The sequence below is a fragment of the Phalacrocorax aristotelis genome, chromosome 7 (assembly GCF_949628215.1).
Source record: "Phalacrocorax aristotelis chromosome 7, bGulAri2.1, whole genome shotgun sequence".
NCBI classification, from domain to species: domain Eukaryota; kingdom Metazoa; phylum Chordata; class Aves; order Suliformes; family Phalacrocoracidae; genus Phalacrocorax; species Phalacrocorax aristotelis.
Window position 1 is genome coordinate 19,115,724 of NC_134282.1, and position 25,521 is coordinate 19,141,244.

General features: G+C 51.1%; 1 protein-coding gene across 6 annotated transcripts in view; it reads left to right on the top strand.

Moving 5' to 3' along the window:
• The first annotated feature begins 3,490 nt into the window (after window positions 1–3,490).
• The window catches only part of DVL3 (dishevelled segment polarity protein 3), a 33,514-nt gene continuing 11,483 nt past the window's right edge, over window positions 3,491–25,521 (top strand). For 5 of the 6 annotated variants that reach the window (XM_075099126.1, XM_075099124.1, XM_075099127.1 and 2 more), the window contains exons 1-2: window positions 3,496–3,757; window positions 24,046–24,115. In XM_075099126.1, the coding sequence (XP_074955227.1) occupies window positions 3,591–3,757; window positions 24,046–24,115 (237 nt within the window). In that variant the 5' untranslated portion in view covers window positions 3,496–3,590. Of the gene's footprint in view, window positions 3,758–24,045; window positions 24,116–25,521 lie in introns of all 6 variants that reach the window. The other variant, XM_075099129.1, reaches the window with a different exon arrangement.

A 25,521-nucleotide genomic window follows, 5' to 3' on the forward strand; every position in this document is an offset into this window, starting at 1 on the left:
TACAGGATTATGTGCAAAGATGAACCTTAAATCCTATGAAACCTGTTCTCCTCTGCCATGATGAGAATTAGTGGGAATGTTGGCTGTTAGGTGCTACATCGTGCCCTCCTGATGTCGGGGAGTAAGAATGGGCAGAGAGGGGGAAGGGCAGTTACACATCTCTTAGTAAAACCATTTACAAACCAGCTGCAAGACTTGGTAATTTTAAAATCTCCTTGGACATCTTAAGTATTTTTTTCCTTTTACAAGGTAAAGAAGGCTTTAAACATGGGTTTAACCTGTAGTTCTGTAAATGGCTTGGTTTTGCCAGAGGCTCTTGATTCTTTGTGCCAAGTAACAATTCCACTTTTGTTTTTTCCACATTCCTTCTTCCTTTGCTCCATAGTAGCCAACTTCTTCATGGTGGGAGCTGCTTTCTTATCCAGGGGTTAAGATCGAAGGGGGGAATGTTGCTCTATGGCCAGATATCCTTCAGGCCTTGGTGGTACGTGTGGTGGGTGGTTTTACGGGTGCCGAGAAAAGAGTAGCAAAAAGGAGATAAAATAGGACACTATATTCCCCAAGGTGGAGTTCTGACATGGTGCAGCATCCTGACAGGCAGGTAAGTGTATACTTTTTAAAGGAGCATTAATTGCATTACTTTAGTATAGGGTGGGCTTGATGCTTTCAATCCAGATTTATATTTGCTTGGAAGACTAGTAATACCTTTGAGAGCAACCTTGATCACGCAATCATTGCTATCCGTCTTTTTGAGCAATGTAAGCAGTATTTTTATTTTTTCTAAGGCCATAGTAGTCAACTTGTCTGACTTCCCATCTGACATGGATGGATGGATAAATGTCACCTGGGGTTTCTGTATCAAACCATAACTTCAGTTAACAACAGTGCGCCTTTTAGAAAAAGATAATGGTTTTATGTTGCTTAAAGGTGTAAGTGATAGAACTCAAGTACATCTACCTCTGCTGTGCGCTCTTCCGAGATGCACTAAATGCCTGGAGCCTGTTTACTCTGTAAGGAGAAGCAATGCTATCAATGCTGCAAGTCTTAAATGTAGACATAAGCCAACAGGCTGTTCAGAAGCTCTTCCTTGTGGACCTTGAGTGCTCAGCACAGTCCCCTACTGCTAATTTCTTTGGCTCTGTGTTCTTAACCTCCATTCATTAAGAGTGAGTCATACTTCACAAGACCTCTGCAAGCAGTTAAATCAATCTAAAGCAGTTAAATAAAACTATTGATTGAGTCTATTCAGTCACTTGGCCTGTTTTAAAGAAAAGGCAGCTGTAACAATGAGATTTTGTCTCCTACCACCCTGCAGGTGTGTGGCACCCCTCCTCTGGGCTGCGTGTGCTCCCTTGGGAGCTCAGCACTTCAGAAAATTGTCCTTTTGGTAACAAAGGTGTTTTAACGTGTACAATACAGGTTCCAAGGTGCATCCACAGCTGTGCTGGGAGGTGGGCAAGAGAGTGGCCCTGTTGGGGGAAGGCTGTAGTTCTCTCACATGGGCCTAGCTTTTGGGGCAGGGGGGTGTTGCAAAAAGACTTTAACTGTCGGAGTTGTTGCAATAAGAAGCATCTTCAATTAAACTTTTCCATGCCTGACCTGGATTCTTCTTTCCAGGTATGCCAGCTTCTACCACAGAGCTCTCTGAGCATGAGGAAGTGACAATCTTCCAAGAGCTGATATGGAAACATGGGAGAGCCTCATGCCTCTTAAAACTTCTGCTTACTTGGTCTTCCCTTGTTTGTTTTTTTTTCTTTAAGTTTAATGTCAGATTCCTCACCCAGGCTAGCAGTGCTGCCCAGATAATTGCTAGCAACGACTACAGGACTCTTTCATGCACCAGGAGGCTATTTAGCTCATGCCTGCTAGCCTGAGGAGCTTGGCTCTGTTCCCTGTAAGATCTCTCTGGCTCTTCTTCCTACAGCAGGCGAGTCTGGTGCTGAGGGCTGGTGATCTAGTCTCACACCCCATGCAGGCCCACGGTATGGTTCCTCCTCTGCATTTGTTCCTTCTAATCCGGGACAGTGCAAGGTGGTTCTTCCCCCTTCCTGGTGTAGGGTGTTCCCCAAGCTCCATCCACCCCAGCTTTGCTCTCGGCCACAGCTCCAGGAAACTGCTGATGGAGATAGTTCCTTGGCACCCCTTGGGTGCCAGCAAGGTGTCCAGAGGGGAAGCCAGCCAGCCCAAGACTGCTGCAGCACAGAGGCAAGTCCTAGGGGCTGGGGTCACAGTGCTGATGACCATAGGTAAGAGAGTGATACGGTCTGGGGAGAGAGAGGACAGGTAAGAAACCACAGAGCCAAGGGGCTGTTGGAGCTGATGTACGCACAGCTGAAGAGGCCACGGTATATGGAAAGGAGGGTGCTCGTGAAGAGCAGAGGAGGGAGTCTGCTTGGTGAGGAAATGAGGCTGGGGAACTTGAAGGGATGCTGTGGTGCCTGAGTATCTGGGATGTTTGTTGGATGGTGACAAGGGGTTTGGAGGGAAGCCATCACTGGAGAGGAACTGGGGTGGGAGGTACTGTACTCCTTGTGCAGCAGAGTGCCTGTGTGGGGTGGTCATCAGGGACAGGGTATGGGGAGTTCAAAGGGGTCTGGACGTGGGAGGACAGGGTAGAGCAGGATATACCTCGTGTTCTGTAAGCTGTACTCAAGGGGCTTGTAGTTGTATGGGGAGCATGGGGAAGGCTGGGAGGGGTGTGAAGAAGGACCAGGGCCACAGAGATGGAAGGGGAGGCCTGGGGTGTGTATGTGAGAAGCAGTGGGGGGTTGCAGGACGAAGGAGCACACGTGGCACAGGAACGACCATGTGTGAAGCAGCATTAGTGGGTGTGAGAGGGGATGGAAGCTGAATGGGGGTGGGGAGCCTGGGAGGGGTACACGGCCAGCTGGCACTGGGAACGTGGGTGCACAGGGAGTACTGGGCTGTATCCACTGGACGTGGATGTAAAGTAAAAGTCCAAATCCCTCCGCAGGTAGTGGGGCCGTGCAGGGCCAGGGAGGCAGGCAACCAGATGGGGTGCAGCAGGGACAGCGGCAGCTGTACGGCCCCGGGGAGGGGGTGGGTGTGCGGGTGCGATCGGGGGCTGATGGGGGTCATTCCAGCTCAGGGGGGCTCATATCAGTGCGGGATCTAGCTAGGGTGCGGGTCTGGGCCGGTGATGTGCTGGGCCGTGCCCGTCCCGGGGTACCCACTGAACCCCGGTCCCGCCCCTCCCGGGGTACCCGCTGAGGCCCGCTCCGTCCCGGGGTGCCGGCTGGGGCTCGGGCTCAGGCTGGCTGTGGCCCCCGCGCGGCGCCGGTTCCGGTTCCGGCGAAGCCGGGGCGGCGGGAGGGCGGGCGGGCGGGGGAGGAGCCGCCGGCGGAGCCCGAGCTTGCGCTCTGGAGCCGGGCGGCGCTGGGACCCGGAGAACAAGGGGCGCGGGGGGACCGGGCGCGGGGAGGCCGCAGCCGGGCGGGGGCTGAGGCGGCGGCCGGGGCCGGGCGGGGGCCGGGGCTGAGGCGGCGGCCGGGGGTCGCGGGCCGCGCCGGGCCGGGGGCGGAGGAGCAGAGGCGGAGGAGGTGGAGGCCTGGCGGCCGGGCAGGGGCGCCATGGCGGCGGCCGAGACGAAGATCATCTACCACCTGGACGAGCAGGAGACGCCGTACCTGGTGAAGCTGCCGATCCCGGCTGAGCGCGTCACCCTCGGCGACTTTAAGGGCCTCCTCAACCGCCCCAACTACAAGTTCTACTTCAAGTCCATGGACGACGACTTCGGGTGAGCGCGGACCCGGGCCCGGCCAGCCGACCGCGGTGTGGGGGGTGTGTGTGTGTGTGTTCCTCTGTGTCCCCGCGTGGGAGGCGGGCCACTGTGGGCTTCCCTGGGGAGCTGGGGGGTGTGTGTCCCCGCGTGGAGGAGCGTGCTGTGTGGGCCTGGCTGGGGACACCCGGCCCAAACACTGCTGGGGCTGGCGACCTCCCCTCCCCCCCCCCCGGGTTCAGTGGGGCTGGGACCCCCGGAGGTGGGGTGGTGCCGTTCGGGACTGGCAGCCTCTCGCCTGCCTGGTCTGATGGGGGGACCTACATCCACCCCCACTGTCCTTGCCTTGGCGAGGGGCGGAGATGGTGCCCCCCTTGTGCTCGCTTTGCGGGGGAGACCCTCGTGTGTACCCCATCCAGGGGTGCATGCACCCCCAATTACCTCACCCGCGGGGGAGCTGGTGGTGATACCCCCCTGTGCATCCTCTCTGGGGCTGGTGGTCCCTGTGTGCTGTCTGTGGACAGCCCCCCGTCTTCCCTCCCTTCCCCCATTAGCTCTGGGGGAAGCTGCCCCCCCCCCCCCAACTGCTAACCCCTCTGGGGCGGGAGCTGGTGGTATGCTTTGTGCACCTCCTCTGGGGTGGCACCCCTCTTCCTCGGAGACCATTGTCCCATCTGAGGATCACCCCCTCCCTGTGCTCACAATGTCGGGGCAGCACCTTGCCTGAGAGGGTATCTGACAGTGCAGCCCACATTAGGGCTGCATTGGGATGGCATCCTGCTCCCCCTGTAACTTACTTGGGATTGTCATTCCCCATTTAAAGGGCCTGGGCATTTCCCACTGTGCCTGCCTCGGGAGGGTGTCCCTTGTTCCCTCCACCAAAAGGGTGTTGGGGCACAGTCCCCTTCATCTGCACTTTCCAGGGAGTGGACTTGGGGGCAGTTTCTTTCTCCTACCATCCATTTTGGGGAGGGCCATCCATTTTGGCAGCTTTGTCCTCCGCTTCTCATCTTTGGGAAGAATGGTTAAAGGGGTTCAGCTTTCTCCTCTCCTGCCTCAATGGAGAAGGAGTAAGAGCTCCCCTCATGCTGCCCATCTCTGAGCAATGAGTGTGTACAAGACCTGCTGTACCCACGTATGTGTCCCATCCTCGATGTAGGTTGTCCCGTGCTCAATCTCTGGGACGGGTCTGTACAGAAGAAGGGTGCAGCCCTGCCTCGCATCCCATCTCCTGTGGGGCAGCTCTCTTCTAACACCAGTGTTTTCATTGCTTGTTTTGTGATACCTTTTGGTTCCTTACATCACATGGGGCTGTTTGGAGGTGAGGAAGTGTATTCTGTCCCTTGTTTGGATGGTTGTAATGACTAATCTTCTGGGGAGCCCCTGCTGTCTCCTACCTTCATAAAGTCAGTGAGTGTTCTGGGGAGCAAGTACTACAGGAAGCCAACTCTCAGTAAGACCCTTTGTCACCACTCTGTTTTGTCCAGAGTCCTCCTACATCTGACTCTCCTCTAGCCTTTTTGAGGACCTCCATTTCTGCCCTGGGAATGTAGCTTCTCTTGGCTTCCACAGTGTGGGACCCTTTACCATTCCTAGCACTTTTTTATTTGAAAGAGTTGTGTGATCCACCTTCCTCTTGACTGTTTTACCCCTCTAAAGATTTCGTGTTTACAGTAGGTCTTGTGTATGGAGGCTGGGACTGCAAAAAGCTTTCAGTTTTATAGTCTTCTTAGTGTCTTCTTATTGAGCCAAATATCTCCCTAGGCTGTGATCTTGGCTCGTTCTGTACGTTGAACAGGGCTGGGCCTGTTCGGGGCTTGGATGGAGATCGGTGTGGCTGCCTCGGCAGGGGATGCTCTCCCCTCTGCAGCCAAATTATCCCAGTGCCCAGGTTCCCGTTAGCTTGGGAGGTGCCAGTTTTCAGATGAGGCTTGAAATTTGGAGTCACTCCTTTGACCACAGTCTGGGATGCTTTGCCTCCCTAAATTCCTCCTGACCCAGTGGAGAGCTTGAGTGCTCAGAAGCTTCCCCCTTCTCTCCAGGCAAATAGAAGTCTCCAGCCCTCATTTTCCATACATTTCCTCAGCAATATCAGTTATCTGCAGATCGTTTCCTGTCCCTCAGCTGTTGAGTAGTGTTGGGTGCTACGAAACAGCTGCCTCTCCCTGTCTTGGAGGGGACCATGTTCATTGGTGGGAGAAGTGAATTCTCTGTGCATGCTGTTGGTAAACAAATGCTTTGGGATCCTTTGAAATGTTGTTCTTGAAGTGAATTCAAACTTGTCTTGAATGAAACATTGCCATGTGGGTGGGAGAGCGTCTGCGTAACTATAAACAAAGTTTAATAATAAATAGCAGTGTCTCGCTTCGGGAAGAGGGGTCTGGTGGCAGCAAAGTTCTGTGCTGTGCCTTTTCATCCTCCTCTGTTTCTTTAAGGGTCCACAAGAGGAGGCAGATAGTAGATTAATGAAACTGAATGATAAAGAAGCATAGGGAGTTGTTGTGGATGCTAGCAGGGAGAGGGGAAAATCACTCAGGAAGACGCAGCGAGTTTAATTGCATCAGAAATGCATGGGATGAGATTTTTGTTGGGACCAGTTCAGCTAATTCTTCTGGGAAGAATGAGCCTCTCTGGAAGTGAAGGTGCAGCTGAGGGGTTGGAGGCTGCATGTGGGCAGCCTACTCCTTGGCGAAGTCCTGCGTGATGAGATGTGCAGTTGGAGCAGCATGTGGCAAGGCTGTGCATGGAACAGGGGGGAGAAAGCCTCTTGTGGTGCCACCATGGATGCCCTATCAGGAACACCGTCTTTGCTCCTTTCCAGAGAGCTGAAGAACGTGCTGGTGGTTGGCTGGAGCATGGGGGGGAACAGCCAGAGCAGTCCAGCTGCAGCCTTGTCTCTGAGAAGCCCTGGAGCCCCAGGCACCACTCAAAATAGAATCATAGAATCATTTAGGTTGGAAAAGACCTGTAAGATCATCAAGTCCAACCAAACTATTTTGGGATCCCTGGTAATTGGTGTCGAGAGAGCAAGCCAGTGGTCTGCAGGGAGAGACAGGGGTGGGAGGACAGGAAGCACCTCAGCTGCTTGACTGTAAATGCATGGGCAATTAGTGAAATGCAGGAGGAGGTTAACGATGGCTGTATTCAGAAGCTGTGTGCCAAGGAAGGGCGTTGCACTCTCATGTGTGTATCCCTCTCGGCCCCTTCCCTCAAGATGCCCTCTGCCCAGCATAGGCCATGGCCTGGCTTGTGCTGATGGTTTCTGAGCTGGGCTTGTTTTTGTCAGCTGGGCAGTGTCCAGAAGATAGTACCCAGGGTAAAGCCCCTTCCTGAAAGAGACGAGCTGTTAATGGTGGATGGCCTTATGGCAGTTGATCAGTGAGGAGACCTGCAGATCCGATGGCTCATGCTTTTCATTAGCAATTGGACCTTTTGCAGGATCCCTGTGGCATAAGACTGAGTTCTCCTCTCACCTCTTGTTGGGAATGGAGCTATCTCACCTTCCAGGGTCAGCTGGAGCAAGATGTGGTCCAACGTTTCCTCTCACCTTTGTTGCCCACACTGAATCTGTTTCTCCCTCTTCCTCCTCTTTCCAGGCTGTGGATCTCCAGCCTGGCATTCCCTTCAGCTTACCCCATCCCCAAGGCAATATTACAGCCGCTGTCTTGGTGTGTGGGATTTTTCATTCTTTTGTTTATCTTGTTAATATTTGTTTGCTCTGAGAATCAGGGCGGTGATGGAGCAGCTTCAGTGTTTACATCTCCTTGGAAATGTGAACTGAGGCTCCCCTGGGTGGCTATGGAGTTGTTGGGCTATACCAGGAGCTAATCCTAGTCAAAGCGCTCAGCCCCAAATTAAGAAGACCCCAGAATGGTGTCACCTCTAGGTGGGAAGGAGGAGAAATGAGAAGACTTTACGCACCCAATCCTGGGGAGAGGAGCTGTGAGCAGCTGGGAGGCTGCAGGATTTTGTTGTTTGGTCTACCCAGCATGTAGCGGGCTACAGTTGCAGATAGAGAATCCAGCCTAAGCCCAGTGGTGTGGAGCAGTGACACAGGGTGCAGATATTTGTGCCCTTGTTGGCTTTGTGTATTGCTCATCCCAGAACTGGAGGCATGTGGAAGAGCCAAGCAGACTGATGGTAGAAGTATGGCAACGCATAGATGTGGTATGCTCTTCTTGGACATGAGATAGTTTGTGTGGATGTGCCTCACTGTGAAGTGTGGAACTGCCCGTAGCCTGCTAACCTTGTCCTCATTAGAGAAGGAGGGTTTTTTTTTCTACAGCTTGAGTCTTTTTATTCAACATTTTACAGGTAAGATCTGTTTGCTGCTCAGCAGGAGAGAGCCTTAGATCAGTGCAGTGCTATGACCGCTTGTAAGATCCATGTTCTCTGTCAAGCCACCTGCAGGTTTTTCGTAGCACTTTGAACAGACAGTTAAGTTTGTGTCTTCTTTTGTTCCTAATTTGTAAAATGGAAATTCTCACAGCACTCCTGTGCTTTGTCTTGTCCACTTGACACTGTGAGCTTCTTGGGCAAACACTTGTGTGGATCTTAGCATGGGAGAGCTCTCAGTTCCGTAGAGGTGCTGCAAGAACAGTCCTGTACATTCTCCTGCGGACCTATGTAGCTGGAAATGGAACAACTGTGCTGATGGTCTGTGGTAGTTTGTAGTTTGCTGAGACATGGGCTTCAGTGATGTGTAAAGTGTTGCCTCCTGCCCAAGTCCATCTTGAGAAACCTAGCTGTCTCTGGGCAGCATGGATCTTCTCACCAGCCAGGCTGTGAGCATGTTTGCCCCAGCTGAACTACAGGTTTTATTTTTCCATCTGGCCATGTGACTGGTACAACTCTGAGGATATTCTTACATGAGTTGAAATGTGGTTTCTTTGACTTGTTTTTTGCTTGTAATTGCTGCTGCTCATTTTCTGTCAGTCCAAAGGTGTTACCGCAGGGGCATGCTAAAGTTTAAATTAAACTTTTCAAAGCAGTTTCAGTTAAATGAATGCAATTTGTGCATCCAGGTAAGTCCTTAGCACCTGGCGTGAAGTTCCATCTTGTCTTTCCATAAATTCTGGAGTGCCTGAAAATTTGAATTTCTTCTGTGTGTGGAGAAAGCATTTGGGTGATCATTTTGCTTATCTCCACTTCACTTGGCCACCTCTCCTCTTCCAGGCTGGAGAGCAGAAAGGCCTGCTTCTCCTGCAAGGGGACTGTCCCTGCCTCCCCCCCTCCCCATCTCACCTACTTGTTCTGTATCACCGGGAGGACACCAGCGATTCAAGGTACAATGGTGGGATGGTGCTGCTCCTCCCACTACTGCTGGTTTCTCCCTCTTGCAGGTCTTGATTCCAATTTTAAGTTCAGGGCTGTGGTGAATGATTCCTAGGTCTCAGCTGTCAAGTGAAAATTGGTGTCCAACTAATCACTAGGCTGGTATCTAATCCAGACCTGCTTAATTATCATCTGCTCTCCAAAGCTGGGTACAAGGCAGTGATTAGGGTAACACTCTGGAGGCAGAACAAAGTGGGCACTGCTGGAATTCCCAGTGCAGGGGTCAGATGCTGTTGGTATTTGGTGACCTCAACTCCTGCACACGTGCGTGGGGAAATGCGTTGATGCTCACTGAAAGGCTGAGTGATTTATTTTTATTGCAGGGTCTTTCTGAAATTGATGCCAGCAGTGACTGTCCTTCTGGCTCGAAGTGTTTGGAGCTGGGGAAGGGATCCTAAACTTAATAAGCAGTGTCAGTCCCTGAGCAGTGGTGAGCCGCTGGCATGGTGCCCCCGCCTTTCCTGCCAGCTCTTTGTAGCGTGAGTTGGGGGAGTTGTTTTATTATGATTTTTGGAACTTCATTTTTTTTAAATTTTGAATTGGAAACTCTGCTGTCTGCAGAAGACCTTTGCCTGTCCCATGCCCCTGGTGGAGAGTGCTTCCATGTCAGCATGGATTTCATTCAGGAAGAGGTTGGCAAGAGGTCTGCGAGCAAAAGGGCCTCCAAAACTGCATGTGACTCCTTTGCATGCTCATGTCCTTTGTGGTGCTTCTGTCAGAGTGACAGCATTGGCCTGGCTGTGAGGTGGCCATCACTTTTCTTCATCTTCTGGTCCTATGTGGAAGGCAGTACTTAGCCATGTGAGAGGCCACAGTACCCCATCTCTTTTGCTCCCCGCTCCAGAGGATGCATGGTTCCCTGTCTTCTCACGTGAGATGTGCTGCCCTGGTTAGCTAGGGTCCGTCGGAGGTTATTTTTTGGACATTTTGCGTGTAGGTTACTGCAGCCTGTGCCTCTGTCTCCTGGGCTGCTGAGGGTTTGGCAGTGAACTGCTAACCACTGTCTGCGCTTGTGGTGGGAAGTTCCTGTAATGCTGCCCGTGCTGGGGGGGTGGCCCATCGACACTGGAGCTGATCCTGGCTGTAGCTGCTGCTGGAGGCTGTTTCCAAGTGTCGTGGCAGCGGTGGTGGGGAGCTGCAGCAGTGCCAGGGCTGGAGTGCAGATGGAGAGGGTTAGTTGATGGGATTCACTCCTTCCCTGAGATGTATTGTCTGTGCCTGGTAGTGTGTGTCCTGCTGTTCAGACCCAGCTATTACTAACTCTGTAGGTGTCCGGCTTTGTCTGTTGTGGTTGGAGCCGTGCTCTGAAGGCCACATTGGATGGCAGTCATAGCCTGGTTTCTTTGCCCAGGGGTGGCATTTGGAAAGCCAAGTTAGCCAAATTGGGCTGCAGACCAATTTCCCTAAGGCCTTGTCTGTACTATGCAAACAATGAAGCTTTACAACAGTTATTGAACTTGTTTGCAGCTAGAGCTGGTCAGAATTTTTTTTTCGCTGAATGTATTTTTTCCCAAAATATGGTGTCATGTTGAAGCCAGCGTTTTTCTTGGATGGGTATTATTCTCAATTACGTTTTTGATGGGAATGTTTCTTAATTTTAAGCCTCTCTTGTAATCTCTGAAAAAAAGAGAAAGGTCAAGAAACCTTTGCCTATCCAGGAGAACACAGCTGTTTCGATGCAGCTCTGTGTTTTGAAATCATCTGGAGGACTCTGGTCCTCCAAATGCCTGCACAGAGCAAAAAACTCTCTCTGTCTCAGAAATTGCCATGAAGTAAATCTGTGCACCCTGACTGTCTGTGGTGCAGCTGTGCTCCCACGTGGTTCAGTCTCTGGGGTCAAGGCCAAACACTGTTAAAAATTCTCATAAACCACCATAATCTCGGTCATGACCTGAGTGTTGTTCGTTGTTAAGGGATGGTAGTGGTGGCCCCTCTGGTCAGTCTTCTGGTTACTGCTGAAATACAACTTTTGAGAGTTTCATCTAGAACTTGGCCGTTCTCAAATCCCAGACCTTGGCTCACCCACGGAGCAGGTACTGGGTCTTTTGAGGGGTGGTGCAAGGCGTGATGTTCCTTCCTAGGTGGCTGTGGTGAGAGCAGGACAGGCAGCTGGGGAGGCAGCGTTTTGCAATGGACTCTGAGAAGGAAGGTCCTGGCTTTTAGGGGTAGAGGCAGACAGCTTTTCCAGCATGCTCCTGGCCTCCTGCACCTGTGGTTTCCCCACCCGGTCTCCCAGCAGTCAGAGACATCTGGGTCTGCAGCCTTGTAGCCTGAACTCTTGAAGGTGGAGGTAGTTACCCAGCACCATGTGTTTGTGGATGCTCAGGGAAGAAGGGTGCTGTGAGTATAAGCAAAGAAAATCTGGTTTCCCTCTCAGCTTTTCTGCTGCACAGATGTGTTTGGCTTTGGTCCTCACTTAGGGTGGGCATCAGGCCCTGCATCTAGACTTGAAGGCTATGTACATAGAGGTGTAGGGAGCATAGCTAAAATTCCTCAAGTCCTTTTTGAGCTCATGGTAGCTAAAGTGGTGGGAAGCCTTTTGCATGTCTGCACAGCAGTTGCTGAACTGTTCTGAGCTGAGGGTATCTGCTGTAATGAAGTGCTACTCCTCCACCCTTGACTGCATCCAAATAGATATAACAGTGTTGTGGTTTAGGATATTTGATCTGTGTAAAAGCTCGTGAAGGAGAGCTGGGCTTGCAGAACACAGCAGAGACTGCGCCGGCAGGAAATTGCCTTCATGTTGTCGCACCAGCTTTGCATCGTGCTGCACATCTGATGAGGCAGCAGTCAGGGCTGTGTGTTTTTGGTGTTTCCTATTGATTTCCTCCTCTATTCATCCCTTGTTTGTTATTCGGAGCCTGGCCTTCTGACCTGTGCTGGATGGATGGTGGTTTTCCAGAAGGGGGATGTGGCACCACGTGGCTGTGTTACTGTTTGTCCTGGTGGTGCTGGCTTGTTAGGCAGCAGCTGGCAAGTTAAATAAAACTTAATCCTCCTGGTGGCTGCTGTTGGAAATTTTTGGAACAAATCCTTTTGTGAAGGCTTTTTGGAAGGCGTTGAAGGTACAAATCTAGGAATTAGTCTAATCTCTGTGACTTTGCTTTGTCCGCGTGCTTATCTATGTAATGCCATGGTAGCCTTATGAGAGTTTGCAAGCTCTTGGGCTGTGAGTATCACTGCCTCCAAGGACTGCGTTAGCTTGCAGAGCTGCAGTATTACTATCTCCCTGAGCCCGTGCTCTGAAGCTCTTGGTTTCACTTGTTTCCATTGCTCTGTTGTTACTGCTGTAGCGCTGATATTGAGCCCGTCCAGAAATGGGCTGGAATTCTCTTGAGGCTTTGGCAGGCAGAGATTCCTGGTGCTGACATTCCTGTGCCTTGTAATTCTGTTTTGCAGTGGAGGGTAGGGACTGTTGTGGTTGTTGTATCAGTTATTTATTAAAGAAGATGTGCTAGAGGCATTGTTTTTCCAGTCACAGCTAGCTATTGAAAGCAACAGAAGCAACATTTGGGTACCCTGCTCTGCTAAATCCTCTGTGTTGGTTCTGGGGCATCTGTCCATGTGTCTTGTTGGGTAGAATTTGCTATCTTGTGAAAACTAGAGAAAAAGAAGATATAGTGGGTGGTGACTGAATCACTGCAGTGGGAGTCTGTCCTTCTGGTCCTGACTGAAGATGTGAGCTGAAGGGGGGAAGGCTGCCTCACATGACTCGGAGCAGAGATCCATTTCTGGGAGAGCTGGCACCAGCCGCTGTGTGGGAAGGTCTTTCCTCTACTGAGTTTTGACCTGCCCCTAGGGTTTGGAGAGGAATTTATTTGCTACGTGGCCCCTCTGATCGCTGGCAGCTGTCTCTGTGATAGGCTGGGAATTCAGGGTCTGGGTGACAGAGGCTGTGGGCTTTTCCTTGTTTTGTAATGGCTGGTAGCTCCTGCTGTGTACAGGCTGGTTCTGAGGACACTGAGGGTGTGCCAGAGGGGTCTGTGTTTTGGGAGCTCTGGTTCTGCATGGATTATCATAGCGGGGAAGCTGGTGTTAGCTCATTAGCCTGCCCACTCCCTCACCTTCAACTTTCTCCCTCAGCAAGCATTGCTCTGACCTACTCTGACCTGCTTGAGATTCATAGTCCTTTTGTGCCTCACCATCTGCAAGCAAATAGGTTGTCCCCTCTACACTGTACTGTGCCATGCCGCCACCGTTGTTGACAACAAGAGCAGTGTCAGAGGTGCGGTGACAAACCTGGCTTTGTGGCCTGATGTGATCAGCGGGGCAGGGAGAAGGCTGCTGCTGTGCTGACGGCTGCTAGCTGGGTTGGCCCCAGGGCGCAGCAGCTTCTCAGATGGAAGCTTTTTTTCAGAAGCTGTGGTGGATATGCAAACCCCAAATTTCTGTTTGCATATGGCTAACGAGAGTCCCAGTTCATTCAGCTCTGCCTAGCTCAACCAGTATTTTAGTACCATTTGTAGAGAGACTTGCCTGTAGGCCCAGGTGAGGCTGTGCTGTACTGGAAGTCCATATAGGGCTTAATGCAGGAAGTCTTGCCATTACACTGTGTTCATTTGATTTTTTTCTTACTGGCTTTCGTAGTTCTGAGAAGGGTAGATTTTAGTGGATCCAACTGCACAGCTGAGTCCCTTATGGCAGACCTCCCAGCTGTCTTAGACCCAGAGCTGGTAAATCTGCTTTTAGGTCCTGGAGGGGCTCCTGTGAGATGGATTTTCCTTCAAGAGTTAAAATACTCCATTTCAGCTGGGGCCAAAATGTGGGTTAGTTTGGGAAAACTCTTTAAGATTATTCCCTGCTCAGGCATCCTGGAAGCAGCAGAGGAGTTTTGGGGTGGCAACATCTGCTTCAGCTTAGGGTACGCTTTGTCTGGGTTTCTTTGGGGCAGCTCCGACATACTGCAGAGGTATGTGACATCTATACAGGGTGTGCACGTTGAGTCTATATGTCTCAGCTGAGTCGGACTCTTGCAGCATGTGCCTGTGCTTCTGAATCCCCCATGCAGAAACAAGGGATCCTACTAGAGCAGTCTTTCTGTCTCTTGGTTTTTTTTTTTTTTTCCCCCTAATGTTGCCAGTGTGAGGATGCTTTGAAAATCTTTTGGTGCCTTCATATGACATTAGCTTTGGTGCAGTTGGTACCTGTGCTCTGGTAGTAGGAAGCTGTATGGCATACATACTCTCCCATGTAGCGAGATGTGTAGACTTGAGGTGGAGACTGTATCTGGCAATGTCACCTGCAGGGACCATGTGAGCTCCTGGTCGGTCAACACATGATGCTGGCACACAAAGTGTTTGTGGTGACTTTATATGTGACTAAAGAAGAAATTCTTCGTGGGAATTTGATGTCATTATCACAGATAATTAGGAATCTCAAAATCAGAGTTTTGTTGTAACTTGACTTACCAGCAGATCCACAGACATGGGAAATGGACCTATTGCAGTAATATCATGTGGCAAGTCTTTTTGGCCTGCTGTTGGGAACCGTTAATGTGTAGAGTGACCAGTTCAGTACAGTTACCGAGATCATGGGATATTTACAGGCTGCAGGCAGGTTGTGCTGCCTTCCAGTACACTTCTTCATCCTTGAAGGACCTGGGAGTTGGTAGCTGTGATTTTGGGACCTTCCACAAGAGGAACATTTCACATCACATGTGATGGTGGCTTCTGTAGGTCACTGACCACTATCCAGCCTTTGGTGCAGTTGTCAGAGATGGCAGGTAGGAAGGTTTTAAATGGTATGCAACAGGGTCAGGCCCAGGAGTTCACAGTGTCAAACAAAAGCATCCGCTCTCAGTCCTGCAGAGATGGGGTATGTTGCTGTAGTAATCCAAAGCACCATTCTCTTCTAAGTTGTGGGGAAACTTACTGTCTTGTTGAAAAGGCTAATGATCCCTGGTGTAGAGGCGAGCCCCAGCAGGATCTGGGCTGAGTTCTCTACATGGCACCTCACGCAGACAATGAACTAATGCTAGTTATTGCTTATAGCTGGGATACTGAAACAGAAAAGCCTGGCTGCTTGCAGAAAACGCCTTTCTTCCAGATCGAGACCATGGCCTGAGCCCTGTTTCATCAAATCTCTGACACTCCTTTGGAGGAGTGCTAGGCAGGTGATGGTCTACTGACTGCCTAGATACTCCTTTGTTCAGTGGAACATCGATCAGGTGTCAGGAGGAGTCCTGTGGGCCAGGGCTTTGATAAAGGAAGGAAGAAGAATGAGTTTTCGTTGCTGAGAGTAAACGAGCAGCACAATGGAGACGGCTTACATTTTTCCTGCTTCTTGGCTAATCAGATTCCTTTTAATTTACAGTAATTGATTGGCTTCTCCTTTATAGCTCTCATCTGCTTTCTGGACCTCTAGTTGAGTGAGTTATGTACCAGCACATGCTTGATTTGGTCAGGACCAGAGCATATTTCATGTCTCTTCCTTCCAGCAGTTGAAGAGTATTCGCTTGTTTGCTGGGTGATGGCTGGAGGGCAAGCTTGGCTGGCCTGGTAAAGGATGCTTGGTGGGAGATTGCTTGTTGTATTGTTCAAGGGCTTTTCTTTGTGTCTTGAAAGGGGTTTGGTGAAGATGGCTGGTATTAGCTGAAATAAATGAAGTCTACAAAAGGCTACTAAAAATGTGCTCTATTTGCTGTCTCTCTGTACAGGGGATTTCTTGTACCATCCCTTGCACTGACACCATCAAAAGCAGGAGAGCAGTTGAAACAGTCAGCCTTCCTCTACCTTTGGTTTTGTCTACTAGTAGACCTATGCAGGAGCTGATCATTTAAACCATTGGTTTTCTCCAAGTTCTTCCTGGCTTGCTGACAATTTCCTCAGAGTGAAGTAAATAGGTCAGGTTGTGCCAAAAATTATCCAGAGCCCAAAGGTGAGGAAAACAAGAACATGCGTCCCTGTCCTAGCGATGGCCAGAAATGATTCTTAGGAGCATTCAGACCGCTCATGCTGTCATCTGCCTCCTGCGTTTTAGGACCAGAGGGACATTGTAACAGTTTGCCCTTTTTCAGGGTGCTGCAATAGTCTGGGATCAGGGACAAAGTTCTTTCTTTGCCACCATGCAGCTGTTGTGGCTCTGAAAGGCTCTTCTTTGCCTAAGTTGTTCTCATTGTCTTCAGCAAATGTTTTGTGGTGGAACTTAGTTTTGAGCTTTATTAACTCCCTGTGGTTTTATAGGGGTTTTCGGTATGTCTTATAGACCCAGTTAGCCGAGATGTTGCTGATGGTAGCCCAGCTGGATGGAAAGAGTAGGTGTGGTCATCCAGAGCCTGTTATCCTTCAAGGCCCCTTTCCACTGGGTAGGAGATTGGGCTGGTTTCCTTGGGAGACACTTGCAAAGTTGTTTGTGCCAGGAGAGAGTAATGTGAGCTGGTCAGTGTCTTGAGGGCAGGATAAGTGTGAAGACTGCTTTGTTATCTCCTGGTGGAGATCTGTCATTGAATACAAATTAATTGTTAACATGATGGGGGAAGCAAACCTCACTTCTCCCCACAGACGTCTACCTTGGTCTGTGCCTTCCCAGACCTGCTCTGGAAATGGCTGGCCAGCAGAAAGGTGCTCCAAGAGCAGGGGGCTGGTGCTGGGCAGGGCTGCTGTGCTGGCAGCCTGGGACAAGGGGGTGCTGGTGAGCAGACTCCTCAGTGGCAGCTCCCAGCATCCCCAGGTGTGGAAGTCCAAGCTTTCAGACTGTTTCCCACCCTCCCCCTCTTCCCATTTCCCCCCTCTTCTCTCCTTGCTCTCCCACTGAGTTGATGTTTTTCCAGGAATGAGCTGTACTGCTGGCCCAGCACATTCCACAGCAGCAGCGCTTTCTTGGCAGGAGCCTCGCCTGCTGTTAAGAAAAAGCAGGACTGACTTGGCGTCCCTCAGCTGAGGGCCAGAAAAGGAAGGCCTGCTCCTACCTTCCTCATGGTGTGTGCAGAGCTTTCCTGGACACTGTGCCCTTCTCCCTTGCCTGTTGTGTATGTGCTATTGTCCCGCCAGCAGTCCTTGGAACCTTTTACAGCTCCTCACTGTCATCTCAACTGGCATGATGTCCCTGAGCATTGCAAGGGAGCCTGTTGCTTTTCTAGCCAGCCTAGAGAGGGGTGGGCGACTTCTGTGGAGAATTGCAAGGAATTCCCTGTGGGACCCAGACACCTCTTCCACGAGCTTCTTGATAAGATGTTGTTGTGCCCTTTGTGTTTTGCTACCTGCAGTAGCTGAGTAAACCCTTGTTCCACCTCTCTGCACAGTTGCTTTCTCTTTGTTGGCAGGAGCTGTGGTGTTGCAGGTCTGTGTTGTGGACTCTTCCCACCATCTGTACCCAGATGGAGCTAAGTGTCACAGCAGACCAAGCCTCCTCCGGTTTGCTTGCCATCTCTCAATGTACGTATGAACCATAGCAACTGCATCACAATTTTGCCCTGTCTCATATGTGTATCTCTGTTCAGCTGAGGCCTCTTTGGGCTCATTTCCTATCCCACATTGAATAGGCGGCCAGCTTTTGGTCACTGCTATGTCTGTGGGTGTCTTGGTTCCCTGAAGGTCATTTCTGCAGATGTTTAACCTGAAATCTATCTGTCTCACAATGAGTCCTTGCACTTGTATCCTTGTGTTGGGCCATGCAAGCTCTTAGAGTTGTAGAGGAGCTGAAACTGAGCTACCAGGGTGAAGATCCTGGCTGGGCTTCTGCTGGGAGTTCCCATTTGTCCTGATTTCCAATTCAAAGAGACTGGAAGTGTCACTGAACCTTTGGGGGCCTGAAGAATGCTTCCTTTGATGAAGTCTCTAAATGTTCTTCTGGGGGTTGGAAGCATTGCTTGGGTAGGGCAGGATTAATTAGTGTGGAGGTGCCTCCTGCAGTCCCTGTGCAGCTTCCTCCTCCCAGTCGGAGGACAGGCCTGTTGGGCTTGTTTGCAGGGCAGTGCTGCAGCCAGATGGCCACTCCGGAGATCAAGGCAGGAGGGGCTGCCAGGGCTCTTGGGCTCACTTCAAAATCAAGCTTTGCTGTAGCTTTGCTTTGATAAGTGCTGCTCCTGGGCAGTCGTGTGAGGTCAGGTGGCTGGTTCCTGAATGCCATTGCTTTTCCAGTCTTTGGACTAGATGAACAGGAGGTCTGTCCTTTGTCATATCCCACCCAGTGATGCCTGTAGGACTGAGCACAGGTCCAGCTGGAGCCAAGCATCTCCTGGGCAGGGGGGCTGTCATTGTCCTGATGTGTGTCCAGTGGAGTGTTTGCAAATGTGTTGATGAGGGGTTCTTGGGGAAACCAGTTGCCATCTTAGATGTCCGTTCAGCCCCTGTCTGAGTGATACGGGGGGGAAAGCACAGCAAGCTGTGGGGCAGGAGTGGTGAGCACGGTTGAGGGAGGCTGTAGAAATCACAGCCTGAAAATGAGAGGCTGTTCCTGTGCTTTCATTCATGGGCATGATGTCCCCACTCCTGAGGAGAGAAGGTAGTAGCTTGAAATGGGGTGACCTGCTCTCTGAGGAATCCTTGTAATGCTCCCTTGATTTGTTAGGAGAGCAGAGGTGGCCTCTCCTGCTCAAATGAAGAGCTGTGTTATTGTTATGTTAGCAGGACAACTGGTTTGTGCTTCTTAATTCTTAAAAAAGATCCCAGGTAAAGACAGTGCTGCAAGGGAGCTCACATTCACGTGGGATGCAGGGACAGACAGGAGGACAGCAGCTCCTCTGGGGAGGAGGGTCTGAGAGGGCTAAACCACCCACAGATCTGTGTTTCTTTTTTTACCCTATGCTACAGCAGAGAGGGGCAGTGGAGAATACTGTGGGGGCTCAGGAGGTAAATTAAATGGGAGAGTGATGGTCTCTGTTTACACTTGGAGAGCCCTTTCACCCCAGTGCACTGTGCAATTCGTACCCTGGGTACTCCTCCTCCTCACACACGAGGTAAAAATAAAGCAAGGAAGACCCGAAGAATGCCATGGCTTACAGAGACAGACAACTCAAATCCTCTAATCCTGTTTGATGTGTGCTGTTTGCCTGAGAAGCCCAAGGTCTCGTCGATACATGTGTGTACTCTTTGGTTGGGCCTGTAGCCCTTGGGGGGATTTTTGTCCCCATGGGGAGTACACGTGTTATGTCTGGGCTTAGTCTAACAGGTGAGTATTTCCCATCCAAAATCCCAACTGAGTCAGAGAATTGCCGTGTCCAATTTTCTCTTCTGGTGAAATGGCTGCAGAGCTCGTTCCTGTGGTCCCAGCATTTGATCTTGCAGAAGGGTGGAGGATTTTGCTTTAGAGCTAGGAGATGCTCACATTTGGGTAGTAATATATGAAGGTGCTTCCTTTTGCTGTGCAGCTGTGTTAATCTATACAGTCATTTGGAGGAAAGACATCCCTGCCCTAAGGGGTGTGTACTCAAGGTCTTGAAAACAAGATCACATTTCTGGTGTGTAAATCCCTGAAGCTTGTGCTATTGTGTAGAAATGTCTCCTGATGGTTTTTTGTTTGGTTGGGGTTTTTTTGTTTGTTTGTTTTTAATGGTTCTGGGGGCTGTTGAGATCAGAGTCACCTACCTAATCTGTGCGTTTTGGGGGGTTTGTAATAGATTATTAACATTATATTTCTGGGCTTTGCAGTGTTGGAAAAAATGTTGCTGTTCTGTGAAGGTCTTCCAGTAATTGAACTAAATGGAGGAAAAGATCTTACTTTTTTTCATCTGCTCTACTAGCTTTTCATCTTTTTATTGTGAAATTTTCGCTGAAATTGTCTTCTCAATCTTTGCACCTCCCCTAATAAGACTTCTTTTCATCCTGGCCATTGAACTAACATGCTTGAGGGGTCCCCTTCCCTAACCTCCCTTCTTGGTACTGGACACCCCCCCCCTCCCCTAACACCAGATTCAGCTTTCTGATCACCACCACATTCTGTGATTGCTTCTCTCTCACTATCCTCCCCATTGTGAGCCCTTAGATAGATGTGTTGAAGGATGGGACTGCCAGAGACGAGCAGTGATCGCTGCTGAGCTCCAGCCTGCATCCACATCTGAGATTCAAATCCTTCTTCCAGAGCCCTTGTCAATGCCTCTTGGATTTCTTCTTTCCCTGGGCTCGTGTTACTCCATCTGAGTTCTTTGCCGGGACCCCACTGTGGTTAGCAGGTCTTGCTCAGGAGAGACCAGAGCTGGCTGAAGCTAGAAACTCCCTTGTATCCACAGGCTCGCCCGGGCTGGAGGCCACCGAGGGGAAACGGGGAGGCTGGGAGCGCAGCGGCTGCGCTGGTAATGGCTGCGCAGCCTGGGGTCCCTGACACAGCGCAGCGATCTCTGAGCCTTGGGTTTTACAGCCTCCTTTCTCCCCTGTGCATGCTCTCTTGTTCCCCACCTTCCCTTCATTCCTAGGACATGACTCTATGATATAAAATACCCTCTAATTTCCTGAGCCGGGCTGGGGCTCCCTGGAGAAGGCAGTGTCTGCCTGCCTGTCCTTTGCCTGCCTCTGCATCCTTGTTTCCAGGCTGCTGGCTGCTCTTGCCGGCGGGGAGCAGGAGGGAAGCTGGGAGCGTGGCATCTTCCCAGGCCGTGGGGAAAAGGGCTGCCGGATCTTCCGGAGAAGCTGGTGGGAGGTTAAGGATGGAGCCAGGGTTAGAGCTGGGTTTCCTCTGCTTCCCTCCCTGCTGCTGGGGCTGCCCCTTCCCCTCCCCCAGCTGCATGGGAGCAGATGTGCTGCTTGTGTCAGCCCTGGCAGCCCCCTCTGCACACCCCAGCTGGGCTCCTGCGGCAGCCAGAGCCTCGTCCCCTCCTCTTCCCCCCCAGCTTGGCCCCGTGTGTCGCTGGGGATGGCGGTTGAATCATCCGCCCACTCGGCCTGCCTCCCCTGTAAACCTCCCTCCCTCCCTCCTTCCTCCCTCCCGCAGGTCTCTTTGTTGGAAAATTCAAGGCAGATGAGTGCTGGGGAGCACTGGGCCTGCGGGCCAGGCGCTGAGCCTGCAGCTTGGCTGCAGCACGTCGGCCAGCCCCAGGGACAGGACAGGGGCTGGCGAGCACCCATTCTGCTGGGCAATTCTCCATGCAGAGCAGCAGCGCCAAGGGGGCTGGACCCACGCTTGCCTGGGCAAAGCTCAGGCTGCCTCTCCATAGAAGGGGTTTTTCCTGGCCACTGTTCTCAGCTGTGTTGTGCCCAACCCCCAGCAGGACTTTAAACATGGGAAAATCTGAAACTGGTCTACCCTGATGGACAGTAAACTAAAAGTAGTCCCTTTGAAATCAGCTTTGGGCAGATGTTTTCCCTGGGCTGTGGTGGCTCGTGCCAAAAGGAAAGGCACTTAGAGAACTGAGAGAGCCTGAGCTGCTCCTGGGTCTGCTCTTTTGGGATTCCCATTTTCAGACCCCATCAGCTGGGGGCTCTTCCCAGCACATTCACAGGATGATTTTTCCCTCCCAGAACATCTATGGGACAGTTTCATCTCATGGCTGCCTCCCTGTGCAATTGTGGAGGAGAAACGTGGCACCGCTCACAGCTCCCCCAGAGGCTGCTTGGTTGGTGGCTTCTGACATGAACCTGTGGTCTTGTTCGTGTGAGAAGTGTGACTTGAAGAGCATGGTGAGAGGTGGGGGGAGGAAGGCTACAGTTCAGGGCTGAGGCTGGAGAGGAATGCAGGGCATGAATAGCTGGGATGGTGCAAAGGGTGACAGATGTGAGCAGGGCTGTGGATGTATTCCTGCTTGGCATGTGTCTGACTCCGGCACTATCAGTTTTTGCTCTGTACAGTCTAAATATATAATCCATTGTGCTCTGGCATCTGGGTGATAAATAGTGATAAATATCTAGTGGCTGGGGAAGGAAGGAGAAGACTACTCTGGGGTGGAGCTGACCCCTGGGATGTCTGGGGCAGCAGCGGGGTAGTAGGAATGACGAGGGACCAGCTCTCAGGACAGAAGGAGCTTGTTCTCCATTGCACATTGCAGTTGAGGGTGGGGGAGGGTCTAGGGGTTTCGTTTCCTCTGTCCCCACTGAAAGTGAAATAGTTCATTTGTCCTTAGCGGTTGGTCACCTTGACCCTGCAAATATATCACCCTGTCCCTTCTCCCACGGGCAGGGCTCTGTGTCCCTGAGCCGGGAGCATGCAGCACTGAAAATTGGCTCTGCCTAGAAGTTCTGTCTAGGAACTGGATGAAATCCAGGCTGCTGGCGACAGTATGAATGGATGCTAGTACAGCCAGGCCAGGGTGCGTGCATGTGCTTGGAAGTGAGGAGACAACAACTTGCCTGCATTGGAAAGGGTTGGCGTGGTCACCAAAGAGGATGGGTCCTGGGGAAGACTGCCTGTGTTTGATACTTGTACTGGGCTGCAGGGACTTTGGGCAGAGTCCTAGTACAGAGCATGCTGAAGAAGCATTAAGCTAGCAGGATTTTAATCCATCCTCACTGCTCCTTTCCTGCGTTTTCCTGCTTTTCCATCTGTGCAAGAGGAATTAACACACATCCTGGGAGTAGATTAGACTGCTCAAACCGTGACCTCCTTGTCTATGCCTTCTGGGGATGGGTGTTAGCATTTGTCGTCCCTTTCTGGCTCTTCAGTTTGGGCAGGGATCATGAGTGCCAGCTGCCAGCAAAGACGTGGCAACATGCCACCTTTCACCCATGGGACAGCCCTTTGCAGAGCATGTGTGACACTGGAGCAACCAGTACAGCTGGCAGGGTGGAGTGAGCCTGCTCCCCGGGTTGTGGTCTTCCATCACTGTTCACTTGTCTCTTGCTGATGCCTTGTGAGTGTTGGCGAGCCTTGCCATCCTATTTTCAGTGACAGTTTGGGCGGCTGTTGGCACACCAGGGAGCCCAGAGTACCTGTTTCTCTGAGCTCCAGCATGCTGCAAGTTAGTGGCAGTGCCTGGACTGTGTGGCAGTCTGGGGCAATGGGTCACAGCTCCACATCCCACGCTTGCATCCTTTTTGATTCTCTATGACTTGGGGTCTGTCTTGGGGACCCTTCAGAGCTGTTGATGGGATCCGAACTCTGTGTACTCTTAGTTACTTATAAGCCGCTACTTTTAATACACAATTTCCCTTGGTTTCACATTTGTTCTTTTGTTCTTTTTCTGTTGGATTCTTTCCCCCCCAATTTATTCACTGTTTAGTTACTAAATTATTTTTTAAGCACAATATGTGTCAAGCTACCTTAGATATGGCTTTGAAGGGGAACTTAATATCACAAACTACTTGTAAGATGTCTTCATGTTAAATAAGAATGCTTAAAATGTCATTCAGTAGAAAGGAAAATTAGCTCGTTAAAGCCTATTTTGCCATTTATCAAAGATGGTATTAATTGAATCCGGTGAATTTACAAGTTGTTTTGATTGCAGACTCACTGTGGAAAAAGTATTTAGGTGCCTTTTAAAATAGAAAGAATAAATTTTCTCTCCAAAGAAAACTAATGTTTTTACTGTTGGGTAAAAAATTTATCAGTCCTCTCTCCACTGTGAAGACTGATGATAATTTAGCCGCTTGTGTAATGCGGGGACATGACATTGTGGCACAACTATAAAGCTTGAAGTGATGTTGAAATATTATGTACATAATTAAAAAGCAACAGTAACATTTGGGAGGCAGCATCATGTTTAATGTATTTCACTTTAATCTATTAGAAATCTCTGGCATAGGTTGTGATTCTTTCAGATCATTATAGAGAGGTTTAAATTATGTATTTCTTTAGAAATAAGCTAACTGGTGGACATATGCATCTGATTTTTTTTTCTTTTTGGACTGATTAAAATGTGAATCAGGGGATAAAACAGCCGGATGCACATGGGAGAGCCTGTTCTGCCCTTGTCTTCTCCTCTCCAGCCTGCCAGTCAGGGCTGTGGGCATAGGAAGCTGTTGCAGGAGGGAGCTACCGGTCCTCTCCCTGTCCCACCCCAAGCCTGGCCCTGGGCTGCCTGTTCTTGGGTGCAAACACCCACCTGGGAAAGTCTCCTTTTCCTCTGAAGTCCTGGACCCAGCTCTGACTGCCTCCTCTCTCCTCTGCAGGGTGGTGAAAGAAGAAATCTCAGATGACAATGCCAAGCTTCCCTGCTTCAACGGCCGGGTGGTGTCATGGGTAAGCAAGCCCCTTGCTTTGGTATCTTGCTGCCTGTTTCTGCTTACTCTGAAAACCACCGTTTGGTTGCATAGTGCCAAGTAAGGCATGGGAACTGCTCCCTACTGTCGAAGTGCTGACTGCTAACAAAGCTGCTGAGCTGGATTACCATGCTCCCATCCCTCAGCTGGAGAGGGAGCTGCATAGTTCTAGGTCCCCTGTGCCGGGGAAGGTGTGGGATGCCTCTGTGGAGAGCTCACGGTCACTGATGCCTGACAGATGTGATGGTCCCAGCCTGTCCGCAGTGTAACCCATGTGCCCCTACGGCAGGGTCAGCTTTCCAAGGAAAGTCCTGCTCCGGTGACTGGCGCAAAGGGCTTAAGTGACTTTAGTGCTGGTGAAGCAGACTGGATTTGACTGCCCTGAAGACTAAAGGTACTGCCTGGGCAGCTGCAGGACAAGCTTCTCCCTCCGTGTCATGCCATGCACATGCTCTGTCCCCTGCCTGCATGCTTCCCTTCGCCCCCAAGGGGACCCTTGTTTATGTGGCGGGAGGGCAGGGGGAGAGGATATTCAGTCTCCATAGCCCATCATCCCTTTTTCCCCTCTGCTGAGCTGCAGTTTTTGCTGATGGGGGTGCATGGATCTACACCAGGAGCAGAACCAAGACCCAAGTGCCTTTTTCTAGAGGCTGCCAAATAGCCCCTAAACAGCAAAAATCTTCAGCAAATCAGGCTAGGTCAGACCTAATGCTTCTTCTATCCCTGCACCAAACAGCTAGGCCTCAGGTGGGGGGCCATGAAATGACTATGTTTGGGAGGGAGGGTGGGGGTGACAGGACCGGGCAGGCAAGCACCATGCTGCCAGACTGGCTCCTGCTGGGATGCTGGCCAGGGGAGCAGCGTGCAGGGTGGCGTCCTGTCCGCACCCCGCACCAGGAGGAAAGGCTGCACTGCGCTTCCACACAAAGAGCCAGCAGGCCCAGTGGCTGGATGCCCACCATCCTCCCTCTAGTGGTTAGCCGGGCCCTTCGGAAAACAGCCTGTCCGGCTCTTGGGCACCATCCCCACTGCTGCTGCATCTGCCCCGAGACATCTCCCCACCCCTCCCTTTCCGGCTGCCTTTTATTTTCACCTGCTTTATGGGGAGTCCCAGAGTCTCTGAACCCTTTCCATTGCTGTTTTTTTTTACCTGGCATGCTTTTTCTTGTGGTACATGCATCCATGCAGCTGCTGGCTTTCCTTGCAGGGGCTGTCTGGTTGTTCGGTGTGAGTGGCATGGATCCGGTGCAGCTCCGTTTGGTGTGACTGGGGCACCATGCTACTGCTCTGGCCTGCTGGATCCTTGTGGGGCAGGTGTGCCTGGAGTTAGCAACACTACCAGCTCTTGTGCACAAAGGGTGATGGCAGTCTCGGAGACCTTTATAC